This window comes from Macrotis lagotis, chromosome 4 (genome assembly GCF_037893015.1).
Source record: "Macrotis lagotis isolate mMagLag1 chromosome 4, bilby.v1.9.chrom.fasta, whole genome shotgun sequence".
Lineage (NCBI taxonomy): Eukaryota > Metazoa > Chordata > Mammalia > Peramelemorphia > Peramelidae > Macrotis > Macrotis lagotis.
In genome coordinates, this window is record NC_133661.1 from 24,639,078 (window position 1) to 24,658,660 (window position 19,583).

Here is a 19,583-nt window from a genome sequence, read left to right on the forward strand (position 1 = left end):
CGGACATTCCCCAGGCCTGAAATGCCTTCCCTCTCCTTTTTCCAGGGGCAGGAGACCCCCCTCTTCATTGAACAACAGCCCCCCATGAGTGCACAGCGTGCGGGGTGTGACGCACTAACCGGGGTGACCCTGGGCGCCCCTTCGCCGGGTTTGCCTCAGTTTCTCCTGAAAAACAAGCTGGAGAAGAAAATGGCCAGCACCCCGGGGTGTTTGCCCAGAACGCTGGGCGCCCCGGGCACGCCTGAGGCAGCTGCGCGGCTTCACCCCACGGGCACGGGGCGGCCCGGGCACGGTGCCAGGTCCCCCCTCTCCTGCCAGGCCACGCTTCTGCTCTGGAGGTGCGCACGTCCTGGCTTTGTGCCTTGTGCCATGTTGTCATGGGCACTTGTCCCCTTCCCTCGGCAGGCCGGCTCCTCCCCCGACGGCCAGGCGCCCGTGCAGGGAGGTCCGGCCCGGCGGGGTGGACGCGCTCCCGGGCCCGTCCGAGCTTGTCCCGGCGCCGGCCCGGGCCGCGGCCTGGGAGTGAGGGCGGCGGAGCGGCCGTCCCGGGGGGAGCCCGGGGAGGCCCCCGACGTGGCGGCGCGGGCCCGGGCCCGGGAAGGGAGGCCCCCGACGTGGCGGCGCGGGCCCGGGCCGGGCTTCCCGGGCTGCCCCGGCGGCGTGCGCGCGCGGCGCGTGCCCGGGCGCGGGGACCCGCCACCCGGCGCCTCGGCGGCTTCCGCGGCGGCGGCGGCCAATCGGCGAGGCGCGGAGGCGGGGCCGGGCGGCGGGGGCGGGGCGCCGGAGGGAGGCCGGGGAGGGGGGAGGAGGAAAAGGGAGGGAGGGGGCGCCTCGGCTCCTCGGGCTCGCGGAGCAGGCGGCTCGGGGCGGCCGGGCGGAGCGGAGCGGGGCGCCGGCGGGCCGGGCCGGGCCGGGCCGAGATGGTGTCCTGGATGATCTCCCGCGCCGTGGTGTGAGTGCGCGGGGCCGGGGGGCTTACCTGGGGCGGCGGCGGGCGGCGTCCTGCCCCGCGGGGCGGCGGGGGCCGGGCTCCGCCCTGCGGGCCGGGGCCGGGGCGGCGGGAGGCGCGGGCCGGGGCGGCGGGAGCCGGGGCGGCGGGAGCCGGGCGGCGGGAGCCGGGGCAGCGGCCGCGCCGCTCCGACCGCAACTTGCGCAAACTCGGCAGGAGTAGCGAGGGGGTGTGAGGGGCGGGGGAGGGGCGGCGGGAGCGAGCCGGGACCCTGCGGGAGGGGGGCGGGGGCGGCCGGGTCACGTGCCCGGCGGGGCGGGGGCGGGCCCGAGAGCGGCGCGGGCGGGGCGGCCCGGCCTGGCCCCGGCCCCTCTGCCCCGCCCGGCCCGGCCCGGCCCGGCCTGGCCCCGGCCCCAGGGGCCCGGCCCCTCTGCCCTGGCCCGGCCCGGCCCGGCCCCGGCCCCTCTGCCCTGGCCCGGCCCGGCCCCTCTGCCCTGGCCCGGCCCGGCCCGGCCCCGGCCCCTCTGCCCTGGCCCGGCCCGGCCCGGCCCGGCCCCGGCCCCTCTGCCCCGGCCCGGCCTGGCCCCGGGGCCGCGCGGCTCATTCATTCCTCTTTCCCCGAACTCCCGGGCCGCCGGGCGCCGCTCTCAAGTTTGCCGCCCGGACTGGGCCCCCCGGGCCGGCCTGTGCCGCGCGGGCCCGCCTGTGCCCCCCGGGCCCGGGGCCTGCACCCTCATTCTCTCTCTGGGCTCTGCGTTCCATAGTGTATCCAGGGGATGGGGGGGCGGAGGGAAGACCCCACGGCCGGCCCGGCCCCGTGGCCCCGGGGGCCGGCTCAGCTCTCAATGAAGCCCCGAAGCAGCTCCGTGCCGGGGGAGGTGCTCGAGCAGCCCCGAGGACCGAAGCGAGGACTGGACTGACTTCCAGAACTGGGGCACGGACCGCGGCTGCCCGCCCGGGACTGGCAGCCCAGGCGCGTCTGCTCTTCTCTCCCTTCAAGTCCCCCCTCAGAGAAAGGGGGCATCCGTTTGTCTAAGGGCTGGCAGAGGCGCCCTCTGCAGCTTGGGGGCCCTGGGCTCCCCGACACAGCATCACCCTAGAGCCTCAGAAGGCCCGGGGATCCCGCTCCTTCCTAACTGACTGGGCAAACGGCCACCCACCCTGGCCCTGCCACGCCCAGGGCCCCCCAAAGGCTGGGGCCTGTGGCTTATCTTGGCTTTGTTATGAAGAAGTAAACTTCCTTTTGTTTAACTCTGCCTTGACTTAAGAGCGCCTTCTTTTGTCTCACACTTGAACCTGATGTAGCAGGCCTCTGACTTCACTCACTCCTGCCTGACCACAGGGAATGCAGATAATCACGGAAGAGAACCTCAACACTTGCAATTACTGACTTTTTAAAAAGGTGTTTGCCTTTAAAATTAGAGGAGAAATAGCTGGGGGAGAGATCTTTGAAGCAAGTTTCTTTATTAAATGTATGATTTCTAACACACAAAGGGTTTTTTTTTTTCACTTTTCAAGACATTTGTTTTCTTTTTGCCCCGGTTACTTGTAAAGAGTTTTCAAAACTTTTGAGTTCCAAATTTCTCTCCCTTCTTCCCTAACCCCCCTCCCTCATTGAGAAGGCTAGCATTTGACATAGGTTATATATGTAGAGCAAGCAAAACATTTTAAGAATAGTGCTACTGTGAAAGGAGATAGAATTTTTAATACATTTTAAAGCACAAACTAAAGTTTCAAAAAGTAAGCTTCCATCAGCATTCAGGCACTATCAGCTGTTCCTCTGAGGATGGATAGCATTTTTCATCACAAGTTCTTCAGAGTTGTCTTTGATCATTGTATTGCTGAGAATGGCTAAATCATTCACAGCTGATTATCTCACAATGTTGCAATTACTTTGTTCACACTACATTTCACTTTGCATCAGCTCATGAAGTCTTTCCAGGTTTTTCTGAGAAAATTCTACTCATTATTTCCCACCGCCGAGTAGTATTCCATCACAATACATAGGACAATTTGTTCAGCCATTTCCCAGTTGATGGAGTATCACCTCAATTTCCATTTCCCTGCCACCAGAAAAGAGCTGCTTGAAATATTTTTGTACAAGTGGGTTCTTTTTTTTTAATCTCTTTTGGGATTAAGACCTAGTAGATACAGAAAGATTTGAATACATTTTATAAGATGAGTCATTTCTCATTGATAAATGGGTCAAGGATATAAATAGGCAGAAAGTAATCCAGGTTTCAAAAGCCTTATAACAAACAAAAAAAACCCACACACATAAGTGAAGAGATGCCAATTTAAGTATGAGTGGTTAGAATGACCAACTCTGAGCACAGACACTATTCTTCTCATGTGCAGTGTAACAATTCTTCCTTGTTACAAATAAGAGGGGTGAGGTGTGGACAGCATATAACATCAGAAGACATCTCTAAAGTTTCTGTTAAAAAAATTCCCTAAGATCAAACTTTCAAGACAAAATATGTTTTTCCCTGTCCTTATTAGACTTACAAAGCCGCTTTCCAAAAACTCTTCATTCCTGTTTCCTAAACCAGAATCCTCAAATCCCCTTGTCAGACACCAGTTTCCTGTCTAGTACTCCATAATCCTGAGAGATGTATGAAGGTATCATTCGGGACTTCAATGTCCCCTTGTAGACAATTTGATCGAACAGTTTACTATCTCTCTTCCTTGATGGTCTCTACAAGTTCCTAAACCCAACTGTATCTAGAATCTAACTCAGTACACTATCCTGTCTCTAATTGTACTTTGGTGAAAGTTTAGTCTGTTTAAGTTTATGTAGGACCATTCCCAAACCAAGGCTAGCCGCTGCATCAAGGCCTTTGCCCTCTTAAAAAAAAGTCACAGTAGGTATCTGCCACCCTCAGAATAACATGCTGTTTCTAATGAGCTTCCATGTCTTTCAGAGCAATCTGATCCATGATCAGTTGACTTCCTGATTCATTCAGAAGGACATTTGATTCATAAAGTAGTTCTGTAAGTCCTCATGGAGAAAGTAATGGAGAGAATGGAAGCTCCCTGAGAATAGTGATTGCTTATTTGGAGTTTTGTACCCAGGTGCCTAGAACATGGTAGGAGTCTAATGAATGCTCATCAAATACATGGAGCAGTCCTTGAAGCCTGTGGAATGTGTAATTCTGGTGTTATCCGAGGAGGCTACATAGAAGAACATCCATGGGGCTTGTACTGAAGGGGGCACATTCTGTGTCCCAAGTCGAGAGACAGAAAGATGACAGTTGGCACTGTCAAGGCAAAGGAGCCCAGAGGGCTTTCTTACCTGTTTGCTCCTTTTTTTTTTTTTTTTAAAGTGTGGCCTGGTTACAATAATAGAAGTAGCCTTGGGAAAGAAGGGGAAAGAATCAGCAGAGCAGTGTAAAGCCCTGCTCTGGATGAGCTGCCAGCAGACCCCACCTGGCCTCTTTTGAGCTTGGTGGTGGTATCTGGAGGGACCCCTGCGTGGTCATCGATGGGAAAGCGTTTGCCAGATGTGGTGCCAGGCTCAGAGACACCAAGAGAATGAGTGGAAGATGACTTTTCCAGATACTTGTATCCTATTGGAGGAGAGAGTGCACAGAGAGAAGTGTGCATGATCCTGTTCCCCCCCTCTCCCACCAAACAAATCACTTGCAAATAGGGTTTGCTGCATCTGTGGGACATTTAATTGACTCTGCACATCTCATAATTTCCATTAACATAATCATTAACTGGGACCTTTAGATGAAAGTATGTGTGGTGCCAGAAGAGATGACTTATGCATTGAAGAGACTGCACATATTTGGACAAGATGAGATTAAGGGCTAGTTGACATGATGACTGTTCTCCAGCCTTTTTGATGACTTCCATACAGAAGGGGAAATAGGTCTGTCCCACGGCATCCTGAAGCGCAGAACCTGAACCAGCTGATGTGTTTGACTGACTAGAAGGAATCCTTCTCTGACAATTCTAGCCCTCTGTCCATGAACTACATTTCTAAGGTAGTGAGCTCCCTGTCACTGAAGGATTTCAAGCTGAGTCTGGGGAGGAGTTGTCAGGCAAGTGCAGCCTGCATTGTTTGAGGTCCAAATGAATGAAGGAATCCAGGAGTGAAGAAAGCATTTCTTTTGTGCTTACAGTGTGGAAAACTGCTAACCCTTCTGGGAGACACCAGGAGAAGAGGAAGACTGTCCCCATTTACTCTAGGGAAGAGAGGCATTGCCTTGGGAAGGTTTCAGCTGCCAGTCAGATTGATGGGCCCCTGAGGGGAGAAGAACAAAGCAGATGGAGATGCCTCTTCTTTAATGCTGAGTCTACCCATGAAATCCTATCCATTTCTGAATCCCTGGACAGGACCAGCAGGAGGGCTTTTGGCTTCAGGGTCTTTGGGGGGAAGGTGGTAGGCGTTTGAGCAGCCTCCTGTCTCTCCACTTGGCTGGTTGACCTGCCAGCCACTTGGAAGGGTGGTTGTCTGCTTCTCCACAAGATTAGTTTCTCTCTGGGGCAGCTAGGTGGCCAGTGGATAGAACACCAGCCCTGGTGTGGGGAGGACCTGCGTGACCTTGGGTAAGTCACTTAACCCCATTGCCTTAAATTTTAAAAAAAAGACTGACTTCTCTGGTTGATGACTGAGACAGTGGTCTGGGCTGGCCTGGAAGCCAGACTGGTAGGTGTACCAGGGGACTTCTTTGGGCCCATTTAACCCTCTCATGCCAGGGTTCCTGTATGCCCACCTAATGGCTGGAATTGATGCCAGAAGAGATAGTGATTGGAGGTGTTGACAAGAGAACTTTAGATGATGAAATGTGAATTGGATGAGAAAATTAAAGTGTGTTCCTTTGGGATTATTTAATGTTTTTGGATGTATATGCTAGCCTTGTGTGTAGCAGAATTGTATACGTTCTCAGCTACCTAGTACAGGTTCCTCTCTAACCTTGCTGATCTCCAGGCAGTAAATCCATTCCTCTGCCTTCTAAAGGCTTTTCATCCTACATTTTCCCCATTGGGGGCAGGACCATTATGAATAGGCATTGTTTCATTCTTTGTACGTATATCCTCAGTGCCTGGCTCCTCATAGACTCTTCACACATGCTCACTGATTGATGATTGAATGTTGAATGTCTGCACACCAGCCAGAAATCCATTGTTTAATGTTCATATGAACATCTCTTCTTATTTAGCCTTGAAGAGGAACTCATACGAAGATACCATTGGGTAGCAATGTTTACTGTTGATAAAAGGAAATTGCTGGTAGAACAGCAGAGAAAGAGATGTAGTTCTGGGGCCTTTGAAGATATTTGCCCTCAAGATTATATAGGCAGAGCAGATAGCCATTTGGGCATACCCGGCTCTCAGGAAGACCAGACTTCCAATATCTCCTCACATAGCTCGGGGGGCGACTCACAGCAAGATCTCAGAGCTGTCCTTGAGCTCCCATGGTCCATCTCACAAGTAGATAGAAAAACTGTTTTTGGTTGGCATTAAAACCTTCTAAAGTCAGCCAGCACCCTGGAGGTTCCTGACCAAGGGGCACCTTCTGCCTGGTACCTCATTTCATTATCTGGGCAGGACCCTTGGCCTCTGTGACCCTGGTGGAACTTCATTACAGCCCTTGCCTGAACTTTCATTTTATAGAGGTGACTATTCTCGTAGAGACCATAGCGTAATAAAAAAAAAAAAACAACCCGAAGGTTTTTTTTTTAAATCTCATTGATGTTGGGTGCATCTTGCCTTACTCTAATTACCAAAACTTTGGCTTTTTACTTTCAATAGTTAAATCCCAATTTATTTTGGGATTTTGTATTCATTTTGTATGAGAATATACAATATGGTGCTCCTTTCGTCTTGGATACTGATAGCTTCAAACTTCTGAGATGCAGTGACTTTCCTATCATTCTGTAAACAGTTCTTTTCAGATACCTTATCAATGATTTGTTTAATTTAGTACTAATGCCATATCTAAAAATATCTAGCGGAAGCTTGAAACACAATTTTGAGACATTATAAAGGAAGGCTGTCACTTGAACAATAAATGAGAATATTTTAAATAATCAAGAAAATTGGTTAAAGTAGATAGGAACCTTGATCATTTAAGCTTTTGGGGGCCTGAGAAGTGTGATGTGATGTGATAGGAGTGTTTGCTTCTAAGTCAGAAGGAGAGCCAGAACTATGACGTTTTGTAACTGGGGCAAAGAGTCAGGGGAGGCTCTCTCCTTTGGGGACTGAGCAGAGCCAGGAAGCCCAGTTCCTCTTAGGAACTATGGAGTTCGTTCATCCAGTAGGATAGTAGGTCTGGACAAGAGCCTGAAGGCTCCTCTCCTCCCCAGTCCCAATCTTTCCCATCTTTTTACCCCTCACTTCCTGCAAGATTCCCGAACACCAGCCCTAGTGACTGTTTCTCCAACAGAACTCCATCCCCTGGCTCCAGGCCCAGACGGCTCCCCCCGCCCCTGCTCCAACTGCTGCCTCCCTGTCTGTCTTCAGATCTCACCTTCACCAGGAAGCCTTCCCCAACCCCCTTAATTCTAGTGCCTTCCCTCTGGTAATTATCTCCTGTTTATCCTATCTAGAACATGTTTGTATAAAAATTGTTTGCACATTGTACCCCCCCCCCAGATGGTAAGCTCCTGGAGGGCAGGGACTGCCTTGTGCCTTTTTTTGCACACCCTGTGCCCAGGACCTGATTGTTGATCGACTGACTGACTAAAGCAGTGAGGCTGGCTTGGGTCATACAGAATGTAAAGACAGGAGCTTGTAGCCTTGCTAGAAGCAACGCAGCCTTGGGGTCCTTTCCAGGTCCGAGTTTCTCATATTCTGATTGAAATTGCAACTAGACCCCACAGGATGTCTTCAATAATGACTTGTACATTATTGTACAAAGTAGCATGCTGCGCTTTCATCTTACTGGAAAGGGAAGCCATTAGGATGGGGAGGGCACACAGTGCTATAGCACCCACCGGTCCTGGGACTAGGCTTGCAGCTGCTCTCACACATGATGGACCCTCGAAGCTCTGCAAACAGGTGCTACTGGGATCCCCATTTTGCAGAGGAGATAACTGAGGCTGACTTGGACTCAGCTCTGTCCCCAGAACCCTGGCAGATCCTTTGTGGATGATCTGCTGGCCACCTTGGATAGGGCTTGGGGTGGGAGAATCTGGAGGGGTGCAGTCATCCCGAAGCTAGGCAGAGTAAGGGGTGTTCAGAGAGTCGCAGTATCCCATTTCATCATCGTTATGTGCATGTCACCTGAAAACCAGAGAGGGTAGGAGGTGATTGGTCAAATTTGAATTTAAAAGTTTGTAATCCAGATCTCTCCCACAAAACCATGACACTCAGTTTATAAATTCAAGCAATATTTCCAGCTGGAGTTTGAACAAAAATTTTCTAAGTGTTCTCATGTGACCTTTTTTTCTTTTTTCTTTTTTATTCTTAAAGTGAAAATCACAAGCAGTGGTGGCCTAAAAAGGGCAGTGAGGCTAGTATCCTCTGGGGACTCTCTAGTATTATCTCCATAGGACTATCAGATTTTAGAATCTTAATGTTTTATTGACCTTGGTGTATCCCTAAAAAGTCCCAAAAGTCTAACAAGTGTTTCTAATTAAATCCTCTTCCCTACCTTTTTTTTTTTTTGCTTGGTTTTTGTATATTTTAGATGGGATGTTTCCTATTAGATTTTTTTCTACGCTTTTTTTGATTGAGACTTACAGGTAGACCAACAATTCTTAATTATCTCCCCTGATCTATTTTCAGGTCTTTTGTTTTCCCTAAAAGGTACTTTACATTTTCTTGTATTTTTTTTAGCCTTTTGATTTTATTTGATTGGAATCCTGGTGTCTCATAGAGTCATTAGTTTCCATTTGTCCAATTCTGATTTGTAGGGTTTAATTTTCTTCAATAGCTTTTATGTTTCCTTTTCCATTTGGTTAATTTTTAGTTTTAAATGAGTTTCATTCCTTTTCTCCTATTAGAATTTTGAAAAAGAAAACCAATTCTGTAATTTTACAAATTAGAATATTGGTATCTTCAATTTAATTTAGTAATCTCACTGATAGTAATCAATTGTTGAAATACTAAATTTAAAATTCTTACTTTACAAAGAAGCACAATTTTCATAATAGTGCTTTGGTTTAATCAAATATAACAACCCTCTGCAATCAACGGGCTTTGGACTTAAGGGAACATTATGGATTTAAGGGCTCAGATTTGGATGGTCTATTTTATCCTTGGAAATGAGAGACTTTTATAGTATTTAATTTTTAGTAACATGTTAAAATAAGGTTTTCAGAGTATTTGGATCAAATGAGATAATATGTGAACACTTGAACAAACCTTAAAGCACTATGTAAATGATATTTTTTTTTATAGAAAATTGATAGCTCTATTAGAAATATATAAATAACAATTCTGATCTCCCATAGAAACTTAATGGACTGAATATGTTTAAAAATTTATAAATGCCTGGAATCTGGAAGCTATCAGGCCCTTTGCTTGTCTGAAAAGAACAAGACTTCCCACATAAACTTGATTGGTCATCTGGTATGAATTACAAAAGTCATGGAGTAAAGTCATACTGTAGCTGCAATGCCTGGGCCTCATTCAAGCATTTGGTAGAGTTCCTCATGAGAGCCACCTCAGAATGAAGATTCCTGGCTGGCTTCCTCAATTAATTGCTTGGGGAGCTGACCCTTATTTCCCAGGCCAGATAGATCTGATCCCTCTGCCCTCAATGAGAACTGGTGCCCTCTGGAAGCTCCTGGCATTCTCTGGCACTGGCCAGACCTTCCCTGCAAGAGGTAACATGCCTTGTTCCACAATGCCACTCAGACTCCCTTTGCATCTTGTTAGAAAGTTGGCCAATTAAAATTTCCCATCCTGTCGAAATTAGGGGAATGATAATATACCAGCTCTCCAGTACATTCTCCATGAGTTGGCCCACTGGCTCACCAGCCTCTTGTTCTCCCTAAACCCACTTTTAGGGCAAACACCCACCAGATTACACCATGCCACAGGCATTTCACTTCTCTAATCAGAAACCTGCCATTTTCCTATCTGATCATCACCTATCATTCCACCTCTATTAAGCTCCCCACTCTCGAAAAACCTGCTTTTCACCTTCTTCATCCCCTCCACCTCCCTGTCTTCTTAGGCTGCTTGTTCTGCTCTGCATTCACTCCTCTCTCTCCAATCATGACCTGAAAATTGGCCTTTCCTTTCCATGCCATTCTGAATCCTTTATCTTCTGGCTCAACCAGCCCTAGGCCAGCTTTGCTCCCACCTGCCTCCTCCACACCTGAGCACAAATAGCTGAATGAAACCAGAGATTTCGCAGCCGTGCTGTGTGGATACCAATTCCTGTTTTCCTCTCATCTCTCTGGAGCAGGTTATGAACTCAAGTCTTCCTGACTCCTCTGAGCATTCTACTCCCTTTGTTGTTTCCTGATAAGCCTTGGTGGTTTCCTTTGGCAGTCTGCTTATACCTGCCATGCTACCTTCCAGTTTTCTAGCGTGTTTTTTGATTTTCCTGAGGTAGTGGAGGTCCATGCTTTGCCCCCAGAGAGCACTGCTGTGGGCAGAGCAGCCTTTGGGCCCAGCCCATGGTCCATCTGCAGCAGCTTTCAACCCCCTTTGTTTTGACATGTGAATGAGTGACTGATGTCATTTCTGTTACTGAGAATTTCACATCCGATTTCTTTGTAGTGTTTTTGAGAATTAGAAAGCTGCAGCTAGTTTGTTTTCTGATTCTATAAAAGGAGGAGTTAAAATAATTTGGAAGTATTTGAAATTGTGAATAAGTTTAAATTTGGGAGTGAAGGAGGCATTTGGGAAAATTTGAAGAGATGCTAAAGGTCCTAAGGACAAGATGTAATAATAGGATCATATAAAGGACTTAAAATGTAGAAGGAGAAAGGATAAGAGAAGGAAGAAGCAGTTGGTATGGCTCCATGGGATTAAACTATTAAAAAAAAGTGAAAAGAATGAAAACCTTGGAGTTCAAATCCAGCACAGCAAGAGAGTTGAGCTGAAACGACCCCCCACCCCAAAAAAAGCACTAACTCCAGCCTGTCAGAAGAACAGGGGAAAAGTTGTCCTGGAGGCGCCTCGGGTCACTTGGAGTTTGGACCTTGCCCTAGTGACTGCTATCTGTAACTGAGGGGCCCCTGGCCTCCATCCTTGAAAGAAGCCGAAGGACCTCATGGAAGGAATCCCTTCCTTCAGAGGTCACTGGGACAGTGACATGGAGGAGCGGAGTAACCTTTTTATAAAAAGAGAAGAAAGGGTTTGGAAGAGGTTCAGGGGAGGTCTGGTGTTTGTCAGAGAGAAGGGGGGGCAATGGTGTGCTTGAAACTAGGAAGTTAACTTGAACCCCTTCCTGCTTTGAAGACACCAGAAACCCTTAGCCTCGGAAGAAAAAGGATGTCTGAGGCCAGCTACTGTCAAGGGGTGGGGGAACTGCCCACCACAGAAAGAGGCTGGGAGGGTTCCATCTGCCAGATCACCCTTGTGGAGGAATGCTGTGCTTTCCCACTGGCTAGTTTAAAGGAGATTTCCAGCTTCAGAGAAGTTGAGATTTATTAACACGGAGTTTGGGAACATCTTAAATTTGACATCGTGAGCCTCTCCCATGAGGACAGTTGAATGTGTCACTTCAACTCAAATCATCATTGGGAACAGAGGTTCTCTTACATTACATCCAGTGTGTATACAAAATGTGGGAACCCTTCTTGAGCCCTCCCCTGACCAGAGGACTGCCTTGACCCTTTGGGCTCCCTCAGCGTCTCTGGTTTGGCAGACAGTGAACGTCCCCCACTGGTCCACTGAGGAGCATCAGCCTGTGGCTTGCCTGGCCTGGCCATTGTAAAGGTCACTTTTTTCCAATGCCAAACTTTGTGTTTTGTAAAAGTTTTAAGTTTCTTCAAATGGTAGAAATGTGAGTTTATTTTTAATCACTCAGATAAACTATTTTCTTTCCTAATTACTGACCCCTTTTTTGAAAGTTTATGATAGTATTGTTTGGCATAGCATCTCATTGTGCTTTGGAAGGGAAAGGTCTTAAAAGAGAATCAAAAATATTTTGTGTTTATTTCATTCATATATAATTGATGCATCTGATAGTTTGTGGTGGTGAAAAATGGTATAATGTTATAGAGCAAAGGACTCCTCAGTGGCTGCTTCCAGAGGGAGAGACTCCTTCCTACTCTATCTTCCCACATACTGGATTGTGCCTGGGGGCCGACAGCCTTGCTGGAACTTCAGCTTAAATGTCCTTCAGTAGGCCCAAGGGGACACTTCTGAGGTCCTTTTGCTTGTGCTGCCCTAAACAGGGGACCCTCCCCTACAGAGCCAGAGCCCATGGCCTTCCCAGACCTGATCCCCTTCCTTGTCCAGCCAGTCTTGGGGAGGAAGCCTTTGCTGAGGCGAGCCCCACTCCTAGTGCCAGGGATTTAACCACCTGGACCTTGCACTTGGGCTGGTGCAGTTTGACCATCAGAGGGTCACACCTAAGGTAGCCAGAGCAAAGAGGGAGAGACGCACACATCCACATAAACACATACTTAACATATGTGTGTATACTTTACATATATTTAAATTTCTTCTTACCGCAAAGAAATGTAGAAAAGTCTGTCTGCTAAGGAGAAATCCCTTGTACAATACTCTATACAGAGTAAATGACTAATGAGTATTAATTTATTTTGTTACTAATATATAAATATATTCTCTATAAATCATAGATGTAGCTAAAGAGATGATATATAGATAGCTAGATATAAGCTAATAAATATTTATGTATACTAGAGAAAAGGAGTTTAACTTCTAAGGGTGCTGAATGGCAAACACAGAGGGAGTATTCTGGATCCTTGAGCCTTTTACCTGGCTCAGACAAACAGAAAGGGTGATAACAGGGAAAGGGTTTTTATGAGTCTTCACTTCTTGCACCATTTTAATTCTTTCAGCCAGGCTTACTCCATGCTAAATTCCACCCTCTGCACTGGGGACAGAAAGATGGAAATGAAACAGGCCTTTCCTGGAAGCAGCAGCTTACCTTCTTTTGAGGAGACAACCTGTGGGTGGGTAGGTGGGTGGGTAGATGACTGCATATCACACGTACAAATGGGCCAGACAGTCCTTGCTCTTGAGAGCCTCACATTCCAGTGAAGGAAGATGTCAGGAGTCGTTGCCTGGGAGAGGCAAAACTCTGGACTCCTTTGAAGCTTCCTGGTGAGGAGCCCAGGACGGGGCAGGGGGGTTCAGTAGTCTGGATTACCAGCAGGGAGGGTGGAGAGGTGCTGCTTAAGTAGGAAAGCGCAGGGTGGAGGGGACCCAAAAGTGAATGCAGACTTTTTTGGTGCAGAGATCAGTACCAGATGGTGTGATTGTTGTCCAGGGGATGTCCAGGTGAGGACACTCCCTCTATCTGATGACTTCAGCTGATAATCTTAGAATGAGTTGCCTGGGATCCCAGGTGGGGCTTGCCTCAGTTTAGGTGGCCAGTATGTGTTAGAGACGGAATGTATACCAGATCTCCTTGGCCTCAAGACTGACTCTATCCATCATGTCATTTTGTTTCTCAGAATTAATACCATGTAGTTTGGTGGAGAAGGCAGCAGCCGAGAGGATCAATCAAGCCTCAAAAGAAATGGAATTTGAACAGTTTTGAAGGAAAATAGGGTTCCATGATGGGGGGGGGGCGAGGTTTAGCATGTACAGAACACCAGAGATGGTAGATGGAACATCACACGTGAAGAAGAATAAGAAAAGTCTTCTTTGGCCAGAACCATAGGCTTGAGTGGTATAAGTGCCGTAAAGTGAAGTTTGTATTTGGTCTTAGAATTCATTTTGAGCCATTCAAGTTCATTGAGCTGAGAGACATAGTCAGTCCTGTTTTATTTAGCTAGATAGGATTTTGGCATTTGTGTGAAAAACGAATCTAAAAGACCAGGTACTTTGGGCAGAGAGATGAGCGTACCCTTTTTAATTTTGCCCCCAATTAATATGGTTTTTGTGGTAACATCTTTAATCTATTTTAATCCAATTTCACTGTCAACTAACTATAAAGTCATTTTACTCATAACTGACACATATTTCTGACTCTGGCCCTAATTGATCCCAGTAATGTTTGTTCCTGTAACATCAATCTATTTTTAGAAGTAAATATTTACATTATGAAGAATGCTTTTGTCTTATTGTCTTCTTCATGAATATTAACTAGAAAACCAAGGGAACTTAAGCCCATAGTGGGGAAGCATTCTCCTGTTCTTCACATTTCTTGCCCCTATCTTTCCAAAGCTCCTCATCTGTGTCTAAGACCACAGAGTGTTCAGAGGGAGAGAAAGCCAAGTTTCTTTTTTTTTTTTTGCAAGGCAATGGGATTAAGTGGCTTGCCCAAGGCCACACAGCTAGGTAATTGTTAAGTGTCTGAGGCTGGATTTGAACTCAGGTACTCCTGACTCCAGAGCCAGTGCTTTATCCACTGTGCCACCTAGCCGCCCCGAAAGCCAAGTTTCTTATGTTGGTGGTCGACCTTTGAGAAACAGTTGAGGCTCTTGTCCAGTTAGACCAGAACTGGATTTGGAGATTCAGAGTCAGTCAGTGCTTGCAAGAGTAGGCTGTCATTTTTTTGATGTTCATTTTATCCCATTTTATCTCCCCTAGTTACATGCAGAAACCTTCACTTTTCAAATTTTGAAATCTCAAACCTCTCCCTTCCTCCACCCCACTTGAGAAAGCAAGTTATTTGATAGAGGTTAGAAATGTGTAGTCATGAAAAGCAGGACCACGTAACCCCCACACCACCAAAAAAAGAAAACCTCAAGAAAAAGACAGTGGAAAAAAAGTGTGTATTAGTCTGAATTCATACACCAGCTCTGGTTCTGGGAGGGAAAGGATTCTTTCCCCTAAACCCCTGGGCATAGCCTGGCCGAGAAGCGGCAGGGCCTTCCTGCTTGTCCTGAGTAGGCTGCCTTTTGATAGAGGCATATACCTTTTATCCCTTCCTAGAGCATTCTTAAAATTCTATAAGCTTTTATCATCAAGATAGGGATATTTCTTCGCTATTGACTTTTAAAAAATACTGAGAATATCAACACATTAACCCATCTTATGTCTGAAAGGGAGTCAGGCAGTAGTGAGAAGTAATTTAATGAAAAATTTCATTTTTTTTTTTCAGTGAAGACACCGAAATGTAGTGCTTTGACTCTAGACTTGATCTAGTAGGAAGACCTGAATTCAAATCTTGCCTCTGACAAAAAAACTTCATCACCAGGGGCAAGCCACTTAAGCCCTCGGAGCCTCTGGTGAATTAACACACACTTATTAAAGACCTGCTGGGTTCCTGGCAGAGATACCAAAGTCCAAATGTGGAAACCATAGCCAGCAGGACCCCTTGGCCTCCCCACCTGCACTGTGTGAGGCCAACTAGATCTCTTTACCCAAGGGGCAGCCCTGGTTCTAATCTGAGTTGGTTGAGAAAGTATTTGCGAGTACGATGGGCATCTCTGTGCAGATGGTTCCTCTGTCTCCTGCACATCTCTAGATGCATGTCCAGACACACCTGCCACCCGCGCCAGTGTGGTCAGGAGTGCAACGCAAGCTGCTGCCTTTCTGGGCCTCACCTACCTCAGAAAGAGCTGGAGCACCTGGTATAGAAAGCCAGCTGCCAGAGCCTTCCAGCCAGCCCCGGGCCTGCCCCAATGACTCCCACCAAAGGTTCATCAGCAGGGTGACCATCGTGATAGCTCAGACTTATCTAGTGCTCTAAGGTGTGCAGATTGCTCTCCATAGATTATCAATCCTACTTGGATCTACCCCATGGGAAATGGAGCCAGGGAGTGCCTAGGTTCTTGTCTAGGGTCCCAGAACTTGGGAGAGCCGGAATTTAAATTTAGGTCTTTTCTGACTCCAATCCAGGACTCCCCCCACTAGCATCCACATTGAGGGAATCATTATTTCCTCAGTACCATATATTTAATTCAATAAATTATATTTGTATTTACCACTTAAATATTATATATATATATATTTGTAATTATGTTTATTATAATACATACATATATATATATATTCCAGTAAATTATATTTACTGAAGTTACCAAATGCCCTTTATTGGGGAGGAAGGTAAAGAGAACAGAGTTTGCAAATTATAGCCCTGTGAACTTGACTGTGATTCCTGAGATTATTGAATGGGTAGTTAATGAAATGGTCGTCCCCACATGGGAATTGGTGGTCCCAGAAAGGCTTCATCAAGACCGCCTAATAGGGAGGAGAAGGCTGTGGGGCTGGTGGACCTGGATGTCGTCCAGGCTGGTGGTCAGGGCCGCCCTCCTGCTGCTCTCATGGATTCAGACCCCACTGGGAAGCTGTGCTCCCCCAAGAAGCAGGAGTGAACAAGTCTTGAGAGGGCTCCAGGTTCAGCATACATCATGCGTGTGACACCAGGATCCTGTGCTGTGGGGAGGGGCAGGGACATGGTGATGGGCCTGGGGTGCTCTGCTGTTGCTACCCCTCCCCCACTCCCCAGGTGTCCTGGACCCGACTTTCTGGATTATGGGTAGAGAGGAGAGTTGTGTTTGAGTAACAGGATTTATTCTGTCTGGCCCCCCATGGAGTAGAAATAGGGTCAGAGAAGGAGATTTGTGGTGGAGGGGTAGAGCATCCCAAGCCTCGGTGGCAGGTTCACCTATGGGTGGGGTGGCCATCGAGCCTTGGTCACTCCCAATGCTCTGGGAGGCTATGGTGGGGATGGATCCAAACCCTTCTGTGTTTTGGAGGAGGGGGATATTTCTTAGGAGTTTCTTGAGCACCAGACCCAAAGGTGGTAGAGAAGAGGCCTTAGTAGAAGCGTCAGGAAGATAAGATGGCACAGCTTTTGGGGCCCTGGGGTGGGCCCTTGAAGCTCCCAAGGAATCCCTTCATGAAATGTCATCAGACCACTGATCTGCACTGATGAGGCAGCTGTCCCAGCCCCTGTTGGTGGGCTTCTTAGGATTCAAGTTCCTTGAAGCAGGGTCTTAGCCCCTGGTGGGGTCATCTGAGTCAGTGAAGTGGAACCATGGAGAGAACACCAGACCTGGAGGCAGGAAAACGAACTAAGTTCAAACCCGACCTCAGTTGCTAGCAGGGTGACCCTGGGCAAGAGAGTGCACCCTGTTTGCCTCAGTTTCTTATCTGGAGAAGGAAATGGCAACACTCCAGTATCTTTTATTTATTATTATTATTATTATTATTATTTTTGTTTTTGCAAGGCAAATGGGGATAAGTGGCTTGCTCAAGGCCACACAGTTAGGTAATTATTAAGTGTCTGAGACTGGATTTGAACCCAGGTACTCCTGACTCCAAGGTTGGCGCTTTATCCACTACACCACCTAGCCGCCCCCAACACTCCAGTATCGTTGCAAGAAAACCCCCTCGATAAGTCCATGGGGTCCCATAGAATCAGACCCAGCAGAAAACTGAACAAAGTGCCAGACAGGAGGGGATCCTGCTCTCTGGGAGCTCGCGCACTAATGGAGGGAGACTGTGGCCCCTGAGGGGACAGAGTGGGCAAATACCCTCCCCCCAACCAGGAGCCAGGGCCCGAGGATCTGAGAGAAAGGAGGAGGAAGAAACAGCAGTCTCACTCTGGCTTAGAATCTGTAAGAGGAGAGGATCCCGGGCACTGCTGGGGTTACAGAACCTTTACAGAGATTATCTCATGGAATCCTTACCACTGCCTGGTAAGGTGAGTGCTCTCACTCCCCTCGGATCTCTTAAAGGACCAAGAGTTGGCGTTGGGGATGGTGCTCACGCTTTCTGCCAAGACGCCTCTGGAGCAAGCCAAGCCAAAGCACTCTGAAAACGTCAGCTTGGATGATCTGGATGCCAGATCTCTGCCCTGGCCCTGAAGTGTGACGTGCCAGAAGGGCCCCATGCAGAGAGGAGCTGGGAAACTTTTCCTTGGGAGTATATTCTCTCCTTTGTTCTTCATAGATACAACCTAAAGGCCTAAGTTGGTGCAGGTGATTTGTCTTGAGGCAAAGAAGACCCCATTAGCTTCCAGTTTAATTATTTTGGGGGAGAAAGAGAAAAGATGGTGATCGTATTACAAAGGCATCTGCTTATGGAAAGTGTTGGGGAACAACCCATGCCTCCCTGGGTTACCCCAGAGTGCTGCTGTGAGGGCATGCGGTCTTGTGGGGCATGATGGGAATGAATCAATTTACTCTTCTTTTTACATATATACCTTGGGCTGGCGGGGCAGGGTTTTCAGTTGCCCTCGCAAATCTCATATCGCTTGAGAGAGTTCAAGAAAAATCCAAAATGTGACAAAATATGTATTTGAGAGATGAAAACCTGTATTTGACTGCAAGATTGCTTTGAGGGAAGGCTCTTCTCTCTTCCTCCTTCCTTCTTTTCCAAAGCCTTCCCTGTTATTTAGTGGGCTGTTCCTTATATTCAATTAAAGTCTGCCTGAAAAATTTATTATATATTTAATGAAAACAACTTTAACTGCTTTTTCTCTTAATTTTTGATTTTAAAATGTTTAATTTTTTGAAACCTCAGTCTGAAGTTTGTTCTTTCACATGCCCCTCAATACCTCAAAAGAAAAAAAAGGAAAATTAAGGCTAAATATTTTTTAAAAGTGATATTTTGATGACCTCTTTTTCTGGTGTGATGGGGAAAGGAGTAGAGGAGGATAGTGATGTGGTGACTATAAATGGATTCTCAGAAGTGGCCACTATGACCAATCCAGAAGCCATGTTTAGATGCCTGCCCTGGCCATGGTCATGATTGATTTGTCCAGGCCCCCTCCTTTGCCAACCTGTGAGGCTCAGCTACATTATGAAAGAACCCTGTTTTAGTCTTTACAATCAGATTCCCAGGATGCCTTTGCTCAAACTGACAATCTAAAGAAAAGAGATTGATGGTTTTGAAATACTCACATAACCCCCTGGCCAACCTTGGGTCTTCATCTCTGACTTTGGGTTTCCTGGACAGATGTTTTGTAGGAGATAGGAGGGCTGACCCCCAGCCCCTGACAGAAGGACAGATCCTAGAGGAAGCGGGGGGGGGGGGGTCCATAGGTCGGACCACCAGGGAGAGAGGGAGAGAGAGACCTGTGTGGGGATGAGAGGAGGGAACTGACCAGCTCCATCATCTCAGATGTGACTACTTGCTCCCAAGTCAAAGGTCCGTGTTTAAGTCTAAGTAAGAAACCAAGCCCGGGTTTAAAAGGAGAAAACTTTATAGGGATTAATATTTGAAAGAAAAATCTGAAAGGAGAATTTGATCTGAGGACTCTGGTGTCAAGTCACAGAGCCTGTGGTCCTCCAAAGGCTGCCACTGTTGTTCATGGGCTTTCACAGAAGATGCCCAAAGCAGTGGTCCTTGGTGATGGGAGCAAACTGACATCACCAAGGAAGGCCTGGAGAGCCCAATTGATGTCCTCAGGCCTCCTAGGATGTAGCCTGATTTTTGGTACCCAAGGGACAGACCCCACTGAGCCTTGGTCAGTGAAGGCCATCGCCTGGGCCAGTGTCCCCTCGGAGAATTGCCTTGGGAAAGTCACTTGAGTCTCTGCCTCTCCTCTTCCAGAAAAAAAAGCTTGTAACAAAGAGCTGGAGGGTTCCTGTCAAATTGTTTAATCTGGTGGGCTTTTTCAATGAACAGA

At 47.7% G+C, this 19,583-nt stretch overlaps 1 protein-coding gene across 2 annotated transcripts in view; it reads left to right on the forward strand.

Annotated features, from left to right (window-relative positions):
* The first annotated feature begins 854 nt into the window (after positions 1–854).
* The window catches only part of REEP3 (receptor accessory protein 3), a 72,969-nt gene continuing 54,240 nt past the window's right edge, over positions 855–19,583 (forward strand). For both annotated transcript variants that reach the window (XM_074232360.1, XM_074232361.1), the window contains exon 1: positions 855–952. In XM_074232360.1, coding sequence (XP_074088461.1) covers positions 921–952 — 32 coding nt within the window. In that variant the 5' untranslated portion in view covers positions 855–920. The remainder of the gene's footprint in view (positions 953–19,583) is intronic.